At 34.0% G+C, this 19893-nt stretch overlaps 2 protein-coding genes across 2 annotated transcripts; one reads left to right on the forward strand and one right to left on the reverse strand.

Annotated features, from left to right (window-relative positions):
- Positions 1–8446: 8446 nt before the first annotated feature.
- Positions 8447–15998, forward strand: LOC123703386. Its single transcript, XM_045651316.1, has 5 exons — positions 8447–8983; positions 9705–10589; positions 10668–10946; positions 12990–13125; positions 15850–15998. Exons 1-5 carry the CDS (start codon positions 8507–8509, stop codon positions 15981–15983), a joined length of 1911 nt encoding a protein of 636 aa, XP_045507272.1. The 5' UTR covers positions 8447–8506; the 3' UTR covers positions 15984–15998.
- Positions 15999–17232: 1234 nt separating this feature from the next.
- On the reverse strand, positions 17233–19419 carry LOC123704622 (40S ribosomal protein S8). The gene is made up of 6 exons (XM_045653021.1): positions 19307–19419; positions 18974–19080; positions 18790–18889; positions 18495–18670; positions 17650–17779; positions 17233–17370 (listed from the first exon to the last, which is right to left on the reverse strand). The coding sequence occupies exons 1-6, from the start codon at positions 19308–19310 to the stop codon at positions 17261–17263; spliced, it is 627 nt and encodes a 208-aa protein (XP_045508977.1). The 5' UTR covers positions 19311–19419; the 3' UTR covers positions 17233–17260.
- Positions 19420–19893: the final 474 nt, after the last annotated feature.

Here is a 19893-nt window from a genome sequence, read left to right on the forward strand (position 1 = left end):
CCACAGAGCAAGTAATATAGCAAAAGGCGAAATGCGAATTCCAAAATCCAAACCATAGAAATTATGAAGCTTGTCAATAACCCAGGGGGGGGACACCTAGAACAAACTGACATTTATTAAAGAAAGCGACGTCATCTATACTTTGGCGTGTAAAAACGTATTAAATCAGTTTATATTAAATCCCCAAAAGATGGCATCGCACTTTCTAAAGTTATCGGAAATTGTATAAAGACATTTAAATAAATGGCAGTTATTCTTGAAACATTATTTTATTTTAATAGATCGAATGCGAAGCTTACCTTTTTTTTTAAATTCCATTAAATAATTTTGCGATTTTAATCGTTTCATATTTTCATATGGTAACAAATTAATAAACTTGCAACATTTTCTGAAAGCTTCTCAGTGTTGTCTATAAGAAATCAATGTAGTAAAATAAGATAAATGAAAACCTTTCTATATTCCCTATTTTCAAAGTTTAAATGAATTAGAACAATTATCTCAGATTTTTAATTCACTATCCTATAGAACTTTAATTCAGGAAAATATTTTACATAAAAAATACTGCGTGTGATTTAATAATTATATTGAAAACATTTTATTAATTAACATGAAAAGTGTAAAATATGATTTATTAATTGGTAACATTGACTAACAAAATATTTTGTTAGTACATCGCAATTCGCAGATCACAAAATATTATTTTGTTAATTCTGTCATAAAATGGCGGCTACTATACGTGAAGTTTATTAACTTATTATTTAGTTCATTTTGTTGATAATCGTGTGAAGTTTCTAGTCCTCGTGAGTGTGGTGAGTGTGGTGAAAGTGCGTTGAATCGAGCCCTACGTTCAGGCTTTCAAAAGTTTCTACTGAAAATTATGTGCACGGACAGTTTTGTTTTAGGTACCTATATAAAATGTAATATTACAGTGAAAGCATTTAAAAAATAAAGTATTAATTTCTTTTAATGTCGTTTTCTTCATTATTCTTAGTAAGTACATACCTACTTCAATATGTTTTAAGAAATTTGACCGAATAATATTTAGCACTTCCAAATATCTTATTTTTATAGACTCCGTAGGTAATATTCATTTAGTGAAACTAATTTATATACTAATAATCTTGTAATTATTATTATAAGTGAAAAGTTTTTTTTAAATCACCTAAATCTTTAAAATACCATCCATTTCGTAATCATTTAGATCTTTAGTCTTATTTCTTAAATGTTGAAAATAAATGATATTTCAGTTAGCTCTCCTATTTCAATAACGACGCAAATATATGTGAGCAGGCACATATTTTGAAGTTTGATTTCAATTTTCAACTATCAACATATTAAATTATTAAGTAAAAAAAAAATAGGTAGGTATATACCTAGTTATTAGTATTACGTATATGTATACGTAGGTATATAGAATTAGTTTTAACCCCAAAATCCAGAGAGCGCATTGTCGCATGTCAAAGTCAAATAGGTTTGCCTTCCAATGGAGATTTCGGTATGAACATTGACGTGTAACAAGAAAATATTGCCCACTAAGAGCAATTAACCTATAGAGTACTTGTATCGAGCGTATACAATTTACATATATTTGTTTCTCTCTATCTAAAGAAAACGTCGTATGAAAGAATGAGACAGCTATAGACAACAAGCTACGTTTCAACATAGTCATGGCACCATTTTTACTATAGGTACGTATTTAGATAGATAGAAGGTGATAGTGATGGGATGTGCTTCAATCGATAAAATCGTGAATGTATTTTGCATTTACGGTTTCGTGAAATAATAAATAATAAAAAAACAAAACTTATAATTAATTTCAGTTGAATACATTATTTGTTTAATCCTACGTATATTATAAATCCGAAATTATGTGAGAAGGGATGTTACTCTTTCACTGCGGAACCGATTACAATGAAATTTTGTACATACACACATAGGTTAGGTTTTATCCCGGAAATCCCACGTGAACGGGAACTGTGCAGGATTTTCTTTAAAAACGCGGGCGGAAAGTTAGTACATTATAAAAGAAATTTTAAAACTTGAAATGTAATTTAAAATAAAGAAGGAAATGATGATAAAGTTAAAGTAATGAGGAGAAAGGCACAGTCAGCATGAAGGAATCATGCAGCATTTTAACAAGTTAATAAAAGGACAGTCTTAATGAAAACATTTTCCTAACATCCTACTAATAAATCGAAAGTTTGTGAGGATGGATGTTTGTTACTCTTTCACGCGAATACTACTAAACCGATTACAATGAAATTTGGAAAAATTACTTTTGATCCCGTAAATCCAACAGGAATGGGAACTATGCGGGTTTTTCTTTGAAAACGCATGTATATTAAGTATGTATTTCAATAGTAGTTTCTCATCTATGAGAACTATCATTTAATCAACCGTTTAATTTTCACATAGTTACACATTTAAAGTAGGTAACTTATGTGTAAAAAATTTCAAAATAAAAATTCACTCTCTTTAATCAAATGTATTTATTATCTACAGGAACAAAAAAAAAACGTAAGCGTAAGATTGCACAATTCTTCTAGAGTATCCATCTTGATAACACGTAGGCTCGAAATGCAGTGAACACAATATTGCAAATTGTGGCGGCGTCCAATCAACTCATGTCTCACGTTTTATACCCATTTTTTATTTAGCTCTGGAAATCTAAAACAAAATGAATTTATTAATAATCTGAAAGAGAAATTAATAAACAACAAACGAAAACTAAAACACATAGGGCAAATAAAACAACCACGTGGTATGTTTTATTTTCCTGCGGTAAAAAATTTACATCTATTATTTGCAACAACAACTACATATAAATCTGATTTATGAAACAAAATAAATAAATCAACGTTAATATGAAATAGATTTTTTGTCATAAATCGATAATATACGCTAGATGTGTTACAACACTACGGTGGTAAACAAAATGCCAAACGTGATATTATTGTGACGTTTTTTAAAAATTATTTCATTATTTTATATTCCACAACCCCATAAAGTGGGTAAATGTTACAGTTACAACATAAAATTACGAAAAAGCGCTTGATAAAACCTTCAAATAGGTTTAAAACATAAATATTTATCAATTTGCTGAAAATCACTTACCGATGGAAAGATATTTTTACATTGTTTTTATCCAAAACTCCCATTCGACTAGTGATAGCCGGTTGCTAAACATACAATAGTTATTTTAGCACACTGACAAATAAAAAGAAACACTGTACACTTTATATTTTCTAAATATTTCGTTAAAAACACTTGACGCACTGAGCCCACCAGCTGGTTGGAAAACAAACTGACTGCCGGCGCGCTACGTTTGAAGACAGTGCAGATACTCTATCGCTATCTCAATCTGGCTTATGCTGTTATTGACTAAGAGTAAGTAGATTAGAAAATATGTATTTTGTTCTGTCTTAATATAAGAACTCTATAGGTTAATTGCTCTTAGATTGCCCAGTTCATGTTTTTTATCACTTTCACACCTAACTTGGTATTGCCACTGTTAATACGAAGTTTTCCCAAGGCTACTATGTATGCTGTAATATTCTGTGCAAAAGGTTAGTTTTTGTACATGAGTTTGTTGATAAATTGCCAACAACGTCATTCAGAAGCATTGTTGGATGAGACAATTATTATTTATGCTAAATAAACTAAGTATCTGAACCAATTATTAAAAAGCGATACTCCCTGATTATGGGTAGTCACCATAATAAAATTGTAGCAATTCTCACTTTGTCAATACGGCATGTGTGTCAAAAAAATTGCGTCGCTTAGAATATTTAAGTTAATATTGTTGCTTATTTAATGAATATTTTCCGAATATAAAGAATGCATTGTATTGTGCAAAATTGCAGAAGTGTTTGGACACCAAATTCTGGCATAGAATTTCACAGGCAAGTGTATATTTACGTTATTTACAATATTCCTCAATACTCCTGCATTTTTACCTGTTTAGAATCATTTCAATGGCAAAAATTGTAAAATTTTGCATCATTTTAGAAAGCATTCATGTTAAATTTGTTATTTTCCTAATACTTTATCATTTTTCAACAAGTTTTCAATAAACAAAATTAACAAGTAAGGTAACCATGATGACGAGTTTTTATGGATAGTGAAGAGAATATATTGTAATAACAATATTATGATGAAATTTAGAACACCATTTTCAAGATTTTTACTAGTAATGAAACAACACTCGACATCGGTATTGCACTCACATGTAGTTATAAGATTGTTCGTTTTTACATTGAAATTTATACTTTTTTAACTTACCTCATATTTTTTGTTTTAGGTATTTCAGCTTTCCAAAAAGTAAAATAAAAAGAAATATATGTGCCCATCAAGGGTAAAATTACTGAGGATTACGACCCAGAAAAAAATACCTTTTGAAAAATAAACTTTGTAAAGAAAATTTGTGCAAGGCTGCTATAAACAGTTTTTCTTTGATGATTCTGGCTTGAAATTGACCCGTCGAAGCAACGCGTTTCAAAAGAAGATCTGAGTAGCTAACAATTTGGTAAACAGCATCTGATGCAAAACACAACTTTCCTCTATTTACAAAGAATGTTAATGCCACAGACATGTATAATAAGTAGACAACGCAAGTACCGCGATCTGTATGAAAACCAAGCGTGTCATATTTTTTGTACTGACCTTGACGCGTTATGACGTCACGAGTGCTTTTTAGTGATGGGAATTTCATTTTACGCTAAATCGATTAGGGACGACACTCGCGCGGCGATTCTAGTATATATCGTTTTCAGTATATCAATTGTCGGATAGGCTGTTTTTGTCAATAGTCGAAGCTTTTTTCCTTCAACAAAGCTGGCTTCATTAAAATGTTTAGAGCAAATTGTGCTATATTTTGTTGGAAACCAATCTTTATGTCCCGTTGCATCGATCCATTTTTCTTTTATGTTCGGGTTACTTGGAAAACTGAAAAAACAAACATAGTCTAAGCAATAAGGAGTTTTCTTAAAAAACTCCCAAGATGACACTTTAACTAATGGCGTCCATGTCCATATTTATTTTTAGTACCTTTGTATTAAAATACTTAAAAGTTCTAGGTCAAGTCGTATTAAATGACAAAAAAAATCTATGCCTTTTTTTCTGAAAAATTGCTCCTTCAAATTATCATTTTTCTGTCCGATTATAAAATCGATTAGAATCGAGAACTGTTGCATCAAATGAACATCACTAACCACAAAATTGGACAGAAAAATGAGAACAGAAAAATGAGAAAACGCTATTCATTGCTTGTTATCATACGACGCGATCTTTACCGTGCCAAGTAAAAGCCGCAATGTATTCCGAATCATTTCGTATGATTTGGTATCCGTGTTTGTCACGATCGTTTTCCACAGATATTCTTTATTTGATTTTAAAATAAATAGTGCATATTCTGATTAGAACATTACTTACCGGTGGAAGGAAACATCTCTGCTAACTCGGCAACTCACAGCTGTGGAGTTTCTACAGTTTATAACGGCGCAATTCGGCATTTTACTTTATTCAGCTTCACGTCTTTCCTTGGCGAACTGCAAGCGCGGACTGAGTGTAGGCCAGCGTCAAGTAAGATTCATAAGCTTAGTTTGGACACGGGAAGTACATACACTCGCTTAGTCTATCTTGATACATGTCTGTGGTTAATGCTATATATCGGTTCATATCCAAGCTTTGTAGCCAAAAGTTATTTATAACTATCATTCTATACCAATTAAAATTGTATGTACCTACCTATAAAGTATGACCATAATATTATAATATAAATACTGTTAAAAATATATGTCGTTATTATTTATAGACCATGATTTTTAGTTTTTTCTATTTTGAAAAATCCTGAATTTACAAACCAGCGTGGTCACTCGACAGAAAGAGACAAAAAACATGACTGACGTCATTGAATGTCATAGTTTCTTGTTTCAAGTTAATGGTCATAGTGCAATCTCCAGTGTATTAGAGGATATAAGCTTCTTGTTGCCTTCATATGCTTCAAGAGGGCTCTCTATGCCCTATATATACATTATACTCTTTGCAATAACCTTTTGAAATTTAAATAGTACTCTATGGTCTATGCACAGACTAGACTCTATGTTTCATACTCTATGCCTTATGGCAAAGTGGCACTTTTTAAAAATTAAAAAATATAATATATATACATATAACTATTTATGAATAAGAATTAACAAACTGTGTAACAAACAAAAACACTTTATTGTGAACCAAGAAATAAAAATTACAAAAGTTATTTACTTTTAGAAATCATAAAAGAAAGAGACACACACAGTTGAGCACAACAGGCGGTCTTATCGCTAAGACAGCGATCTCTTCCAGACAAACTGGTGGTCAAGGAAAAACAGTAGAAGTATAAGTTTATGGGCAAGAGATGCGTGTATAAAGTTTAAAATACGTAAATAAAATTAAGTAGACAGAACCTCCATAATTTATGTGGGTGTGGTGTAGGCATATAGAAAAGTGATTAACTGATTAGTATGGCAGAATAAATAAGAACAATACATGGTTGATCCACAGATATATAAACATTACTTATATTTGGATGTCTGTGGGTTGATCATAGTATTGTGCTCTTGTGCTTAGTAATTTTCAATTAACGCTGGCCTTCTTCAATCTTCAGTCTTCACCCACTTTGTCTAATACCTAATAAATTATACTATAATTAAACTATAACTGTAGTATTATAAAAAAACCGCATAAAAATCCGTTGCATAGTTTTAATATATATAAATACTAGGTTTCCGCTCGCGGCTTCGCCCGCACAGTCAAAGAAAACCCGTGGAATTTCCGGGATTGCGTCATTTTTCCGGGATAAAAAGTAGCCTATGTCCTTTCTCGGGTATCAAAATATCTTCATACTAAATTTCATGAAAATTGGTTCAGTACTTTAGGCGTGATTGAGTAACAGACAGACAGACAGAGTTACTTTCGCATTTATAATATATTTTTTTATAGTATGAAGCGATGTACCTACGATTTGGCGGCCTTATCGCTTAGAATAGATTTTTCCAGGCAACTTTGGGATATAGGGAAAAAATAACGAATTTGAGTTCTCATGAAAAAGTCAAACAGAACTCTCTTAATCTCTATCTACTTTATATAATATTAAGTTTATTGATTGGGCAAATAAACTTCGCACCGTCCTATACAGAGGCCTCAGGTATTTTGCTGACTTTAAAATCTTTTATACTCATTTGCAATATATATTAGATTTATTTTTATGCATAGAGTTATTGTTTCGTAAATTCTTTAACCAAGCTTTCACCAATAGAAAGCTTATAAATTTTTCCTTTTTCACAAGAATTAATGCAGGTGAATTATTTTGCTATAAGTAGTAGTTACCTTATTATATACTAGCGGTTCGCCCCGACTTCGCCCGTGGTACCTTTTATTATGTTTTTTTTTTCATAAAAACTATCCTATCTCTCAAGTTGGATCGGACTGCACATGGTGTGCGAATTTTATTATAAACGGTTAAGTGGTTTAGGAGTCCATTGAGGACAAACATTGTGACACGAGATTTATATATATTAAGATAATGAAAGTGTTTTTTTTTTGGCAAATAAGTTAGGTAGGTAGAGCAGAACAGTGTTGGGGTCGTGGGCTCGGGGGTACTCCGATGATAGAGCGGGAAAAAATCCAACATCAGCGCGTTGGCGTGGGCGGCGTAAGCCCTCGTTCTAGGGTTCTAGTGGTGGGCCTAGAAACGTTTATATCTGCTGGGGCGGGCGGTACACGCGGTCGAGTCGTCTGTTCCCGCAGTTCCGTTCAAAGCAGCGCGATGGAACAGGGGGGGGTTTTAGTCGGTAGGCCGTAGGAAAACGACATAACCACAGTTCTATTCCCGGGAGCCAGTTGTATCTATGTAAGATTTCAATATAAAAAAAGGAAGAGCACAACTACGAAAGCCATCGAGGAAAGAATAGGTCTACGTCTGATTAAACGCAGGCTAGAAAGTTGAGAAAGAATACTTTTATTTTATATACCTATGCTTATTAGTTATTATGTTTGTGTACTTAATTCATTATAATTATACGGGTTCACTGTAACTTTATTATCGTGCCTAATATTAATTGTTTTACTAAAAAAATACACAATACATATATAGTTAAGTCAGCGTCGTTAACGTTTATATAACATACTAGCGGTCCGCCCCGGCTTCGCCCGTGGTACATATTAACGTTTTCTCTACATAAGAACCATCCTCGTACTTCAAGGAATATAATAAAAAAAGAATTATCGAAATCGGTTCAGCCGTTCTCGAGTTATGGAATTACAACGAAAAGTGGCATTGATTTTTATATATTAGATTGTAAAAACGAAGTACCTATTTAGTGTGATATAACTACCTACTACTATGTTGAATACATATTATTATCTTGTTGTTTTAATCGTAAATTTTGCAAAATAGCATTGACCCTCCCTGACGAAAAAGCTTTTACGTAAACCTATATATGACTTACACCTAGAGGGCATTCACCGTATGGCCGCGGAGTTGCTAATTACAGGCAAAGAAGCCTCCAAGTATAGCAGCCTTATTCATCGAAGCGCGGACAGATTTGCGCTCACAATGAACTGGAGCGGACGCATTAGCGTCGCCGCCACTTTTGGCATAATACCGCGATTGTTTTGTGTTTACGCTTATATCGACACTTTCTCTCCCATTGCGGTTTCGGAACATGGAGTACCTATAGAAGTAAAGTTTTGGGACACTAAAAGAACTCCCCTTGCACATATGGTGGACGTTACCAATGAGTTTGGATTAAAAGTTTTAGCTGAACATAATTTTTTAAATGATAATAACATTGCATTTTCGCCCTACGGTCTTATGGGCATTTTAGTAGCTTTATACGAAGGTGTTGATGGTGAATCTTCGTACCAAATTCAACGCAGCATGCAATTACCATGGAATAGAAATATTATGAGGATAGGCTTCAGGGATATACATCGTACTTTGAAGGTTAGTATGTACTAAATACAATTAGAAACTCAAAAATTTTTAGTGTGCAACCCATTTTGATATAAATAAAGGCCTGTCCATTTTTTATAACTTACTAACTGTCTCAGCCACAGAGCAAGTACCTAATATAGCAATATGGTCTCGGCAAACGTTGTTCTGCTGTAGGTACTCTTGTCACTTAGGAGTATGAAAAATGTGGGCCGATTCTCAGAACTATCCAATTGCCATGCAAAATTTCATGAGAATCGGTCCAGCCGTTTCGGAGGAGTAACTATGGTAACTTACATTGTGACACGAGAATTATATAATACTAGTGGTCCGCCCCGGCTTCGCCCGTGGTACATATTTCGCAATAAAAGGTAGCCTATGTCCTTTCTCGGGTATCAAAATATCTCCATACCAAATTTCATGCAAATTGGTTCAGTAGTTTAGGCGTGATTGAGTAACAGACAGACAGACAGACAGAGTTACTTTCGCATTTATAATATTAGTATGGATGTATATTGTATACATCAGATATAGAGAAAGATAGAGAAGAGATAGATTATCTAGGTAGGTATTTAGTCGAAACAATTGAACAGAACTAGCTTAGTACCTTTAAATTGTTTGAGAGCCAAATAACTAATAATTATATTGTTTTGTAACAAAAAATGTACAGATAAGTAGTTATTTGAAAGATAAATATAATTAATTTTTAAAAGCTGTTTGCTAAAATTTTCAGACTTATTTCGTTCCAGAAGAAGGATTTTTAGCTGGTTTAGCACTTAATAACGAGAATGTGACTTTCAGCGACAGCTATCGAAAAATTTTAAGGTTTTATGGTTTTGATTTGCAAAGCGACCCATTGCCAACACCACCAGAAGTTAATACCACGGATAATTTAAACGCAACTACTAGTGCCACAGATTCTCTTGCTTCAAATGGTGTTACTGAAAACGATCCGGAAATAACATCGGAGCAAACTTCTACAGCTCAGCCTACTTTATCTGCCAAGGAAAAAACAACAATAGCCACGAACTTTGAAACAATAAATGGAACAGATGATTCTCAATCGCCTACCACGGCATCAGCAGCAAACTCAGAATCAACTTCGGAAATAACAAGTACTCTGCAAATGGAAACTACTGAAACAACAACACAAGTTTCTTCTTCTGAATTAAATATGAGTACCGTAACGACATCTGCACCGACGACGGATCCTTTAACTACAATGCCAACTATATCTACAACGGACGAAATGTTATTGAATAAGGATGTTGAAATTCTGTCTACTCAAACAACCATCATGTCATCGGATTCAACGACAAGTTTAGATACGAGTTCGACGCTAACAACAGATATGGAAAGCACAGCATCAACCATGACTGAAATACAATCAATGGACGAGATGACGACGCTTGAATCCACCACAGCCACACTCAACAATTCAACATTAGAAACACTTGAGCGTCGGAAAAAATCAATCGTAGACTTCATCTTTACCAGTCCGCCAAACATCGATGACTATGTGGTTTATAGATCCTTTAATATAGGTCCTGATCTCCCTGATACGGAAGGTTATAATACTGATTCTATGTTTATGGTGAACGGGCTTCGAAATATTCAGGTAATAATAGACTGCATTATTAGATCTTAGTTAGTTATTCTTTCAAAATCCATTCATTTTTAAATTATTTTGTCACAGGTTTCATACATGCATTATGATACAGTTTTGGAGCATGCGTATCTACCTCATTTAGAAGCATCTGCACTTCGGTTACCTCTGGACAGTGAAAGATATTATTTATTGGTCGTATTACCAGTTAGAGCAGGCAAAGGGGAGTTGGAAAGACTGTTAGCACGAATGGCTCGAGAATCAGACCTCTCTGATGTGTATGCGGCGCTGAGACCTCGCCGTGTGAGGGCCGTAGTACCTAGCTTTACGGTGAAGGGTCATGTTACCTTAACCACAGATTTGCAAAAAGTAAGAATACACTACATCGTGTTATTATTATATCTTATGCATTTATCAAATTAGGACAAATTATGAAATATGGTCTATTGAACATCTTTAAAAGCATCTCTGAATATTATGAGCGTATTCTTTTTCGCAACTTGTTTAGTACTTATGTCTTTCATTTAAAATTAATTGGAGTTACTTGATTATACGTGTGTCTAAATTCTAAATATCATCATGGCTCTTCAAACTAGTTTGCTTTAATCGTTTCGCCCCGTATACTTAATACTTCCACCTATAAAAAAATCAATCTATAAAGGTTATGCAAAAGAGGATATTGAAGCTACATTATTACCTATATTCGAGCATTCACTTTTTTATTTGGCTACGATGATGATTCATCGCAACCAAATAAATTTCTTGATGTTTGATAGGTAGTTAAGTTATACCTTATTTAATATGGTGTTAGACGTAACTTTTGATTTAATATTTTTGTGGATAAATAGTTGTCAATATAGTTGTCACTGTTTCCTGTCCGAACATGCTTAGCTGTCGAATACTATAAATTGCCGCTTTCCTTTGACTCGTGGCGCATTCGTACGAATCGTGCCTAGGGGCTTGGACGTTGTTTATACGACGTTCGACCCAACTACCTTCACTTTGCTAATAGTCGTTGACTTGCTGCGTTTCGTTATCAACTACCTACATCAATTAGGTAGCTGTGTAGAATCGCAGTACATTCTTATTACATTCAAACCAATATTTAACCCGGCCTCTCGTGTTATTTCTTACATCAGAAGCGGGATAGAATTCAAGCCCATACTTTTTAAATGTGTTTTGAGTTTACGTAGTTTTGTAACGGCATACTGGCGTTTGTGTTTTTTCGTGCGTTGTGTGAAGTAAAAGTTTGTTGCGTGGATTATTGTAACGGGAATGTAGTTCATCGAAGGAATTGTGTGTGCTATCCGGACTGCGCCCTGCGGTCCGGGGTAGTTAAGCCTTCATTTGTGTTATGCGAACGTCGTGCCTATGTCACAAATGAGTAGGCGTTGTTCCCATGATACGCGAACGTAGTGCCTATGTCATGTGGATGTGATTGTTGTTCTGTAAGGTCAGTGTGGCCGAGGCAGGATGGTTGTGTAATCCCGAGATGAACTACCGTTGCGTTGTAATGTAATACGAGAAAAGGCGTACGAGGACGTACGATTGTCAGTATGGCCGTGTTAGACGTAACTTTTGATTTAATATTTTTGTGGATAAATAGTTGTCAATATAGTTGTCACTGTTTCCTGTCCGAACATGCTTAGCTGTCGAATACTATAAATTGCCGCTTTCCTTTGACTCGTGGCGCATTCGTACGAATCGTGCCTAGGGGCTTGGACGTTGTTTATACGACGTTCGACCCAACTACCTTCACTTTGCTAATAGTCGTTGACTTGCTGCGTTTCGTTATCAACTACCTACATCAATTAGGTAGCTGTGTAGAATCGCAGTACATTCTTATTACATTCAAACCAATATTTAACCCGGCCTCTCGTGTTATTTCTTACAATGGATTCTTAAATATGGACTTACATTTGAACCTAGGTTTCTAATTAAAAAATGCAGTTTGAAAATATTTGACCCAATTGTAACTGATGAGGCAATAAAATAATTTATAATCATTCTCCGTGACACTTCCACAAAATCGTAACAAATTGTATGTAATTACCATACAATTAAACGAGATTTATATCTCTACAATGAATGAAATGAGTATTGTAATTTAAGTTATTCGCTCTAATTTGCGTTGATTTATTTAGGGCACGAGTTTATTGTCTCAATACTAGTTAAGTTACTAAGATAAGAAAAAACCCTAAAAATTATGCAGAAAATCAAAAAACCTTAAAAAATTATGCAGAAAATCTTAGGTATAATGTGCTCACGTTAAAATTTAAAGTAGGCATAGAATGAGTTTTAGAAGACAAAACATCATCTTCACGGTTCACCTCACATCATCAATGACTTTTTTATCCAAATTTTAAATATGTGAAAGGCTTTGTTGTAATGCTTTCCTACCGTTCTTTGCAGCTAGGGGTCCGAGATGTGTTCGAGCCACGACAAAGAGACTTCACGCCAATGACGTCCCAGCCGGGTGTGTATGTGCGCAGCATAGAGCAGGCGGTGTCCGTTACCATACGAAAATATCAACCAGATGATGCTAAGAGTAAGCATTCCAATTGTATTAAAGGTATCCTCGACGTAAAATTTGGTTATTTATAACGCTAGATTCTTCTGTTTTAAAATATGCAGAAATTGTTTAGAAAAACCAGTGATGAGTGTTTTGCTGTCAATAATTTAAATCAGACACTGGTAATTTTTCGGCATTTTTTTGCATCGAAATTGTGTAATTCTTATTGTTAACTACTTCGAAACAACTTTTCGTTATTTTGATGTAACTACCTATGTTTGAAAAATAATAAAATAGGTACCTATAGGGCTGAGAATGCACTGTGGTCACGGTGTTGATCCATTTAATTGTAACAGGTGTGGTTGTGGCGAGCTTTGAACAAGACGAAGTCATGCGCTAACGACCGCACATCCTTGAAACCGTACACAGTTCACACGCTCAGCCCTGTGGCGAATCACATATCGATAAAAAACATGATTATACATTGCTAAACAGGAAAATCTAAACCAATATTTAAAAGAGGAAAGGTTTGATTTTTGGTTTGATACGGTTTCACTCAGAAAATGATGCATCTATTAAAAAAGAAAGCTCTTTGTTTACCAAATAACAGGTTATTTTTTATCCCGGGTCAATCAGGGCCGCATAATATTTAATAGTACATTTTTATCCATTTATGTGAATAATCATTTATCATTATTTATTTTTTATAATCGTAATCGAAACAGCCACTTTCGATACATAAATAAAAATATACTAGATAGGGAGGCGAGGTAGCTAAATGGCGTAATTCAACGGCGTCGTCGAGACTTATCAAAATCGAAAGAGAAAATAATTTCTAAAAGAAAAGCTTCTATGGTAAAAACCATTTTAGCGGTGGGTTTGGCGTGTACGGATTTTCAAAAATGTAAAAAAAAACAGTTACTTGGGCATTCTCGAGCGCGTCAGATATTCATACTACGTATGCCCCAAGTGCCTCTGATAACAACGGTATACTAATCTGCCGGTTTGCGTGGTGGGGCTAGGCATATAAATTCGTCAAAAATGCACAAAAAAAAAATTTACTCGAGCGCGTCAGATTTTCGGAAGGGGTGTTAATTAGGCCCCAAGAAAGCTCCCCTTAAAAAAACTGACGATTACGGCATGAGCATGACGATAAGTTACGATGAATTTTTGAAAATGCAGAAAAAAAAAGTCCTTTTGAAATACTCGAGCGCGTCAGATTTTCATAGGGGAGGTTTATCTAGGTATCCTGAAAGCATATTTTCTTAATCTGATAAAAATGTTGGTGGGCTCTCTTAATCTGACCGAAAAAGGTTTGTGGGTTTCTTTTTTTTAATCATCGTTAATTGATATCAATTTTTCTTACCACCCTCAGTTTTCGAGATATACTCAAAAAACCGGGAGTTTGAGTTTTTAGTAAGTTTTAGATTATATTCTTCAAAATAAAAATAAAAAAAATCGCGCTCGAGAATGCCGGGTTAACGTTTTTTTTTTACAAGTTCCCGACCCTATAACTCGGCGGCGTCAAAGACTTATGGTCAGATTAATTAAATTTAGTCTTAAAACACTAAAATCAACCCCCAATATCTTAATCTGACGCGCTCGAGTATTTCAGACTATCGATTTTTTTTTACTAATCTGATCGTCTATCCTAGGCGCGCGTCACTACATATAGAGCTAAATAGTGAAAAAGTTTGTTCTATTAGGTCTAAGGTATCTCTCATATCTTAAACTGCCACGCTCGAGTATTGCAGAAAATTCCCCTCTTCGCCTCCCTATCTATACTACACAAGAATGTGAGTGATATTATCATCACCTACGAGAACGTGCCAATGTCGCAAGTACGGCAATTAGTTCTGTCATATGCATACGCATTACACAGATGAAAATTTTTGCTTCGACCTTATTTTCCGGTGTAGGATTAACTTAATGATTATTATTACCAAAAGAGTGCGAATTTGTGGTGCTAAAGCATGAGAGGACAATTTCCATTGTCTATGAGTAGCGATTTCGCAACACGGCGACACGCGCATTTGAATCTATTGATGCGCCCGCGCCGCGGCCGAGCTGATCTGCGTAGGCATCGACAATTAGGAAAATTGCCTGTTGCACAAACGCCATTACCGGAATTGAATATCTAATCGAGATTGGAATAATGATTCCTCGACACAGCAACTTTTCAATTACATAAATGAGCTAATTGGGGAAAAATTACGATTAATTGTTTCCTGTCACCACAAATAATTCTGCTATTTTGTTTTAATTTTAACGGTCCGGCGCATTTGCATATCAAGGACGCAGTTTTGCTACATAACGTCAATTTAGATTAAAAATGAATTAGTCGCGTAGTTACCTACCTATACATAATTAATTATTTGCTACTTTCATTTTTTATACACAATACATATAATTATTATCTTTCTATAGGTATATAAATATGAATCCCTATTTACGATTTACCTTGCTCACGACATCACGCGTGAACAGCTGGACCGATTTCGATAAATCTTATTTTGTTTCTTATGAAAAAAAATCATAGGAAACTTTCGCCAAAAATTAAGAAAATTTGAAACAAACGGCCATATAAACTTCACGGGTTTGACAATTTGCGCGAAGACGAGTCAACGCTGGTCAACGTCTGTCGGGTCAGCTAGTAATAAATGCTTTTAAGGATTTTTAAGGGTCCAGAGGGCTTTTAACTTTTTTATAGGTTCTCACCATGTATTTAACAATTGTTTTGTAACATATAACTTTTTTCAGGATACGTGTCCAAGAGGAATCCAGTGCTATTCTCGGCTACATATCCCTTTTTATATTTTGTTATGGATTCCAGTATACAAGTGTCCTTGATGGCTGGCAAAATGGTAGATCCACTAAATACTAGAATATTATAAATCGTTTAAGAAAAATTCGGTGGTTTTATTTTATACTCCTGTAATCATAGTTACATAGTAAAGATATACAGGGTGTCCCACTATCGGTATACTAAGCGCGAAGGGACTTGTAGTTTTGCATACACTGATCACGTAAAAAATACAAATAACGTCAAAAATTTTTTGCTAAATTTTTCCTTTTATTCCATGTTTTCTTCTCTAGCTTCGCGCAGCTGGCATATACCGCTTCGCTAATGTGAGCCTCTTGTCTATGAAAACATAATCTCAAACGATAGCTCACGTGCGGGTGGCAAAATTGGGCGGGTTGCTTGTTAGGTGTACACATAGTTTTAAGAATTCATCTATTAAAAAAATGCGTCTGGAATTTTATAAGTATTTTTTCGTACTCGGCGTATGCGAAACTATAACCTCCTTTGAACTTAGTATATACCGACGGCGGGACATCCTATATATCAAAGTTTAGTAAGGATGCCTGCCACTATCTTATAGATATTACTAGCGTAGCCTATGTTCTTTCTCAGTGTCTTAAGATTGTTTGTGTCAAATTTCATCAAAATACGGTTGAGAGGTTTAAGCGAAAAAGCGTTACAGACAGACAGTAATTACTTTCGCATTTATAATATTAGTAGGGATGTCGATTTAGATAAAATATTGTTGTTATACCTACGTAAAATAAGCATAGTTCTTTGTGAATTCAAATCAATCATTTTATTCATTCCTTTTGGTTGTGTGCCTATGTGTACATTACTGCAGATCAGAAAGGACAAATAATTTTATTTACATCCTCTTCTGTATGATTTTTAAAGTTAGTAGTAATGAGAAACTAAGTGTTTCTATAAAAAAAATAATAATATGGATGCATTCACTATTTGCTTATGTCCCTGAAAGCTTTTACACTTTATATATTTTCATTTATTGTTTGTAAATGTATTTATTTATTTCACCGACACATGACATTACAGAACATATCCAGATAAGCGCTGCAACAAATTATAATACATGGGTACTAACATGTGCAATATTTTATTACACATTATTTTCAAAATAAACTACCTCATTTCAATTGCATTATTTGTATGTATAAACTGTGGAATAGTTTATTTTAGCAGCGTATTTACACTACCAATCATCTATCTAAAAAATTTGGCAACATGAAAATTATAGTGTTATGGAAATCAACAATATTTGATTCCAGCCTTATTAAAATAACTAACTACACTATGTATAGAGTTAAATGAAACAAAATAAATTGTTTTTACATTATTTAATTACACTTCTCACTTAGCTCTCTTAGATTTGATCTTTCTCAAGTAGAACTCAAGTTCCTTGCCCTCAAGCACGTAACCATCAGCCCGTCCGCATTGGCCTGGCCGACTCGCTACACACGCTGCAAAACAAACATAACATTTGAGTAAACAGTCAAAACTGCTACATAAAAAAATGTTTGAACAAATTTATCAGAGTAACTATGACAGTAAAAATCATTCAATTGCTGGACAGTTCCCAAAACGGTACCCATCCGTGACGCAATTTCAAAACTTCTCGATTTCATCACTTAATAGAACCTTTATTTTTACTTTTCAGAAGTTAATTTATATTTTTTTCTTAACTTATCAAATATACGACACAGATATTTCTAAATAATTGATTAGCTATATGATCTTACCTAATAAACGTCCAGTGTGGAATTGCTCTTCTAAAGCAGCTTCAACTTTGGAAAGGCGCTGCCTTGACAAGTACTTCTTTGCTGTCTTTTTACTTCTCTTCTTGTTGATGATGGCTTCTTCAGCTTCAGTCTGGAATTTTGTTAAATACAATAAGTTACTAAATTGTATTTATTAAACTTGAATTCACAATAGTAATTGTTAAAAAATGCATGTGTTTCAGGTACCTTTAGTCAAATCACTGAACATCATTTGACACGCAAAATGTTATCATCATGATCATAAATGTTTTTTTAAATGGATTTATTTTTGCTTTTGTAAATTAGACTTTAAACATGTCTAACAAAATTATTATGATATTTAGTTATATTTCATTATTCCAATTGCATAGCCTTAGGAAATGTTCACATCTACATTTTGAATTTTACTTTTTAAAATTATTAAGTAGAAGATGTGAGGACAAATTAAAATATGATTGATGATTATGGTATGTTTAGTACTTTGCAAATAAAGTATGGTTAAAATCAATAGTTATTAGATCTATGCAAAAAGTAAAATGTCCAATAATAAAAAAAAAAAATGTATGAAATAAGATCCAGATAATTCCTAATCTGTAGAAACCATAATAATTTAAAAATAAGTTTTATAGGAAGTGGTCCTAAGTTTTCTACACCCCAAAATTAACTACCCAAATGAATTTCTGTTGTATTTCTTCAAGTCTAAATATATTCACAAAAATGTGTATGTGACAAATTGAAGAATGAAAAACAATTTACAATAAGTTATAAATCCAATAGATTTTAATATTATTAACTTGTTACAAATGACAAATAGAAACACTACTTACCAACTTGGCACCCTTCTTTCTACCAAGAGGGAGAAGGTAGTGGGATTCATACCACTGCCTGAAGGGTGTTGCATCAACCACCACAATTGCGTTCTTGACCAGGGTCTTTGTACGCACCAACTCATTGTTAGATGCATTGTATACTACATCAATGATACGGGTCTTGCGAGTGGCACCTGAAATATACAAAACAACAATCATTATTTGAAAATAAGAAATCCTGATAAATAGTTGTTATTCCTTTCATTTAAAATTTTTATATAAATAAACAAACCCACTTCTAGATATTACTTACATTCGGAACCCCAAGCGAAGTTTCCAGTGTCAAGACGTAAAGCACGATACTTGGTATTTCCACCACGAGAACGCACCAAATGGATACGTTGAGGTCCAAGCTGGAAGTTGAAAATAGATCATAAATTAAACAGAAATAAACAAAGTCAAGTCAATATAAAGAGGTTATAAGTACACGTTCTTACTTTGGTGTTTGCAGCCGGGCGACCTAACTCGTACTTCCTCTTCTTGCGGATTGGGGCGCGTTTACCGCCCGTAGCTCGCCTTTTATGCCAGTGATCGCGGCTGATACCTACACAGTAACAATAATTAAGATCCGATTTCAGCGGTGTCCTAAGTTATGATATACAAATAGACCGAATCACTTCACAATTATGTTTCAATCCTAACACAGAAAATAATAACAAATACAATTTAACCCAAGGGTAATGCACACAATATTCAGTACGATTAAGTAAATGAAATTATCACTGAGAAGATATTATTCGATAAAATTTCACAATAAACATACTACTCACCCATCTTGTCTGGGTCAGAAAGAAAAGGTTGTCAAAAAGAACTTTGAAGTTTAATGTATTGCTGTCTATGGTCACCTCATTGACCCTAGATGAACTAATGCCCCATCCACACACTTTTTGTATTTCTTGACGTTTTGTATGAATTCAAATTTCAATGAGAATGAGAGAAATAAAAGAAATTAGTATTTTTTATACCGTAATTATTCACCAAAAAAATTGTAAACAAACATTTTTTCTTACTAGCTTTATGGCGACAACTATGGAGCACTCAAGCACTCCCAGAGGCGAGAGGTCAATTTAACAATATGTATTACTAGCAGTTCGCCCCGGCTTTGTTCGTGGTATATATTTCGCAATATGTTCTTTCTCAGGGTCTTAAGATTGTCTGTACCAAATTTCATCAAAATCGATTGAGAGGTTTATGCGGGAAAGCGTAACAGACAGACAGACAGAGTTACTTTCGCATTTATAATATTATATAGTAGCGAAGTAGGGATTCTGAACTTGAAACAAAAATAAATGTTCTTACTGTTCTGTGAAAAATAACTACCTGTGTTATTTTTTTTTTTTTTTAATTATGTTTGCCC

Source organism: Colias croceus, chromosome 2 (genome assembly GCF_905220415.1).
Source record: "Colias croceus chromosome 2, ilColCroc2.1".
NCBI classification, from domain to species: domain Eukaryota; kingdom Metazoa; phylum Arthropoda; class Insecta; order Lepidoptera; family Pieridae; genus Colias; species Colias croceus.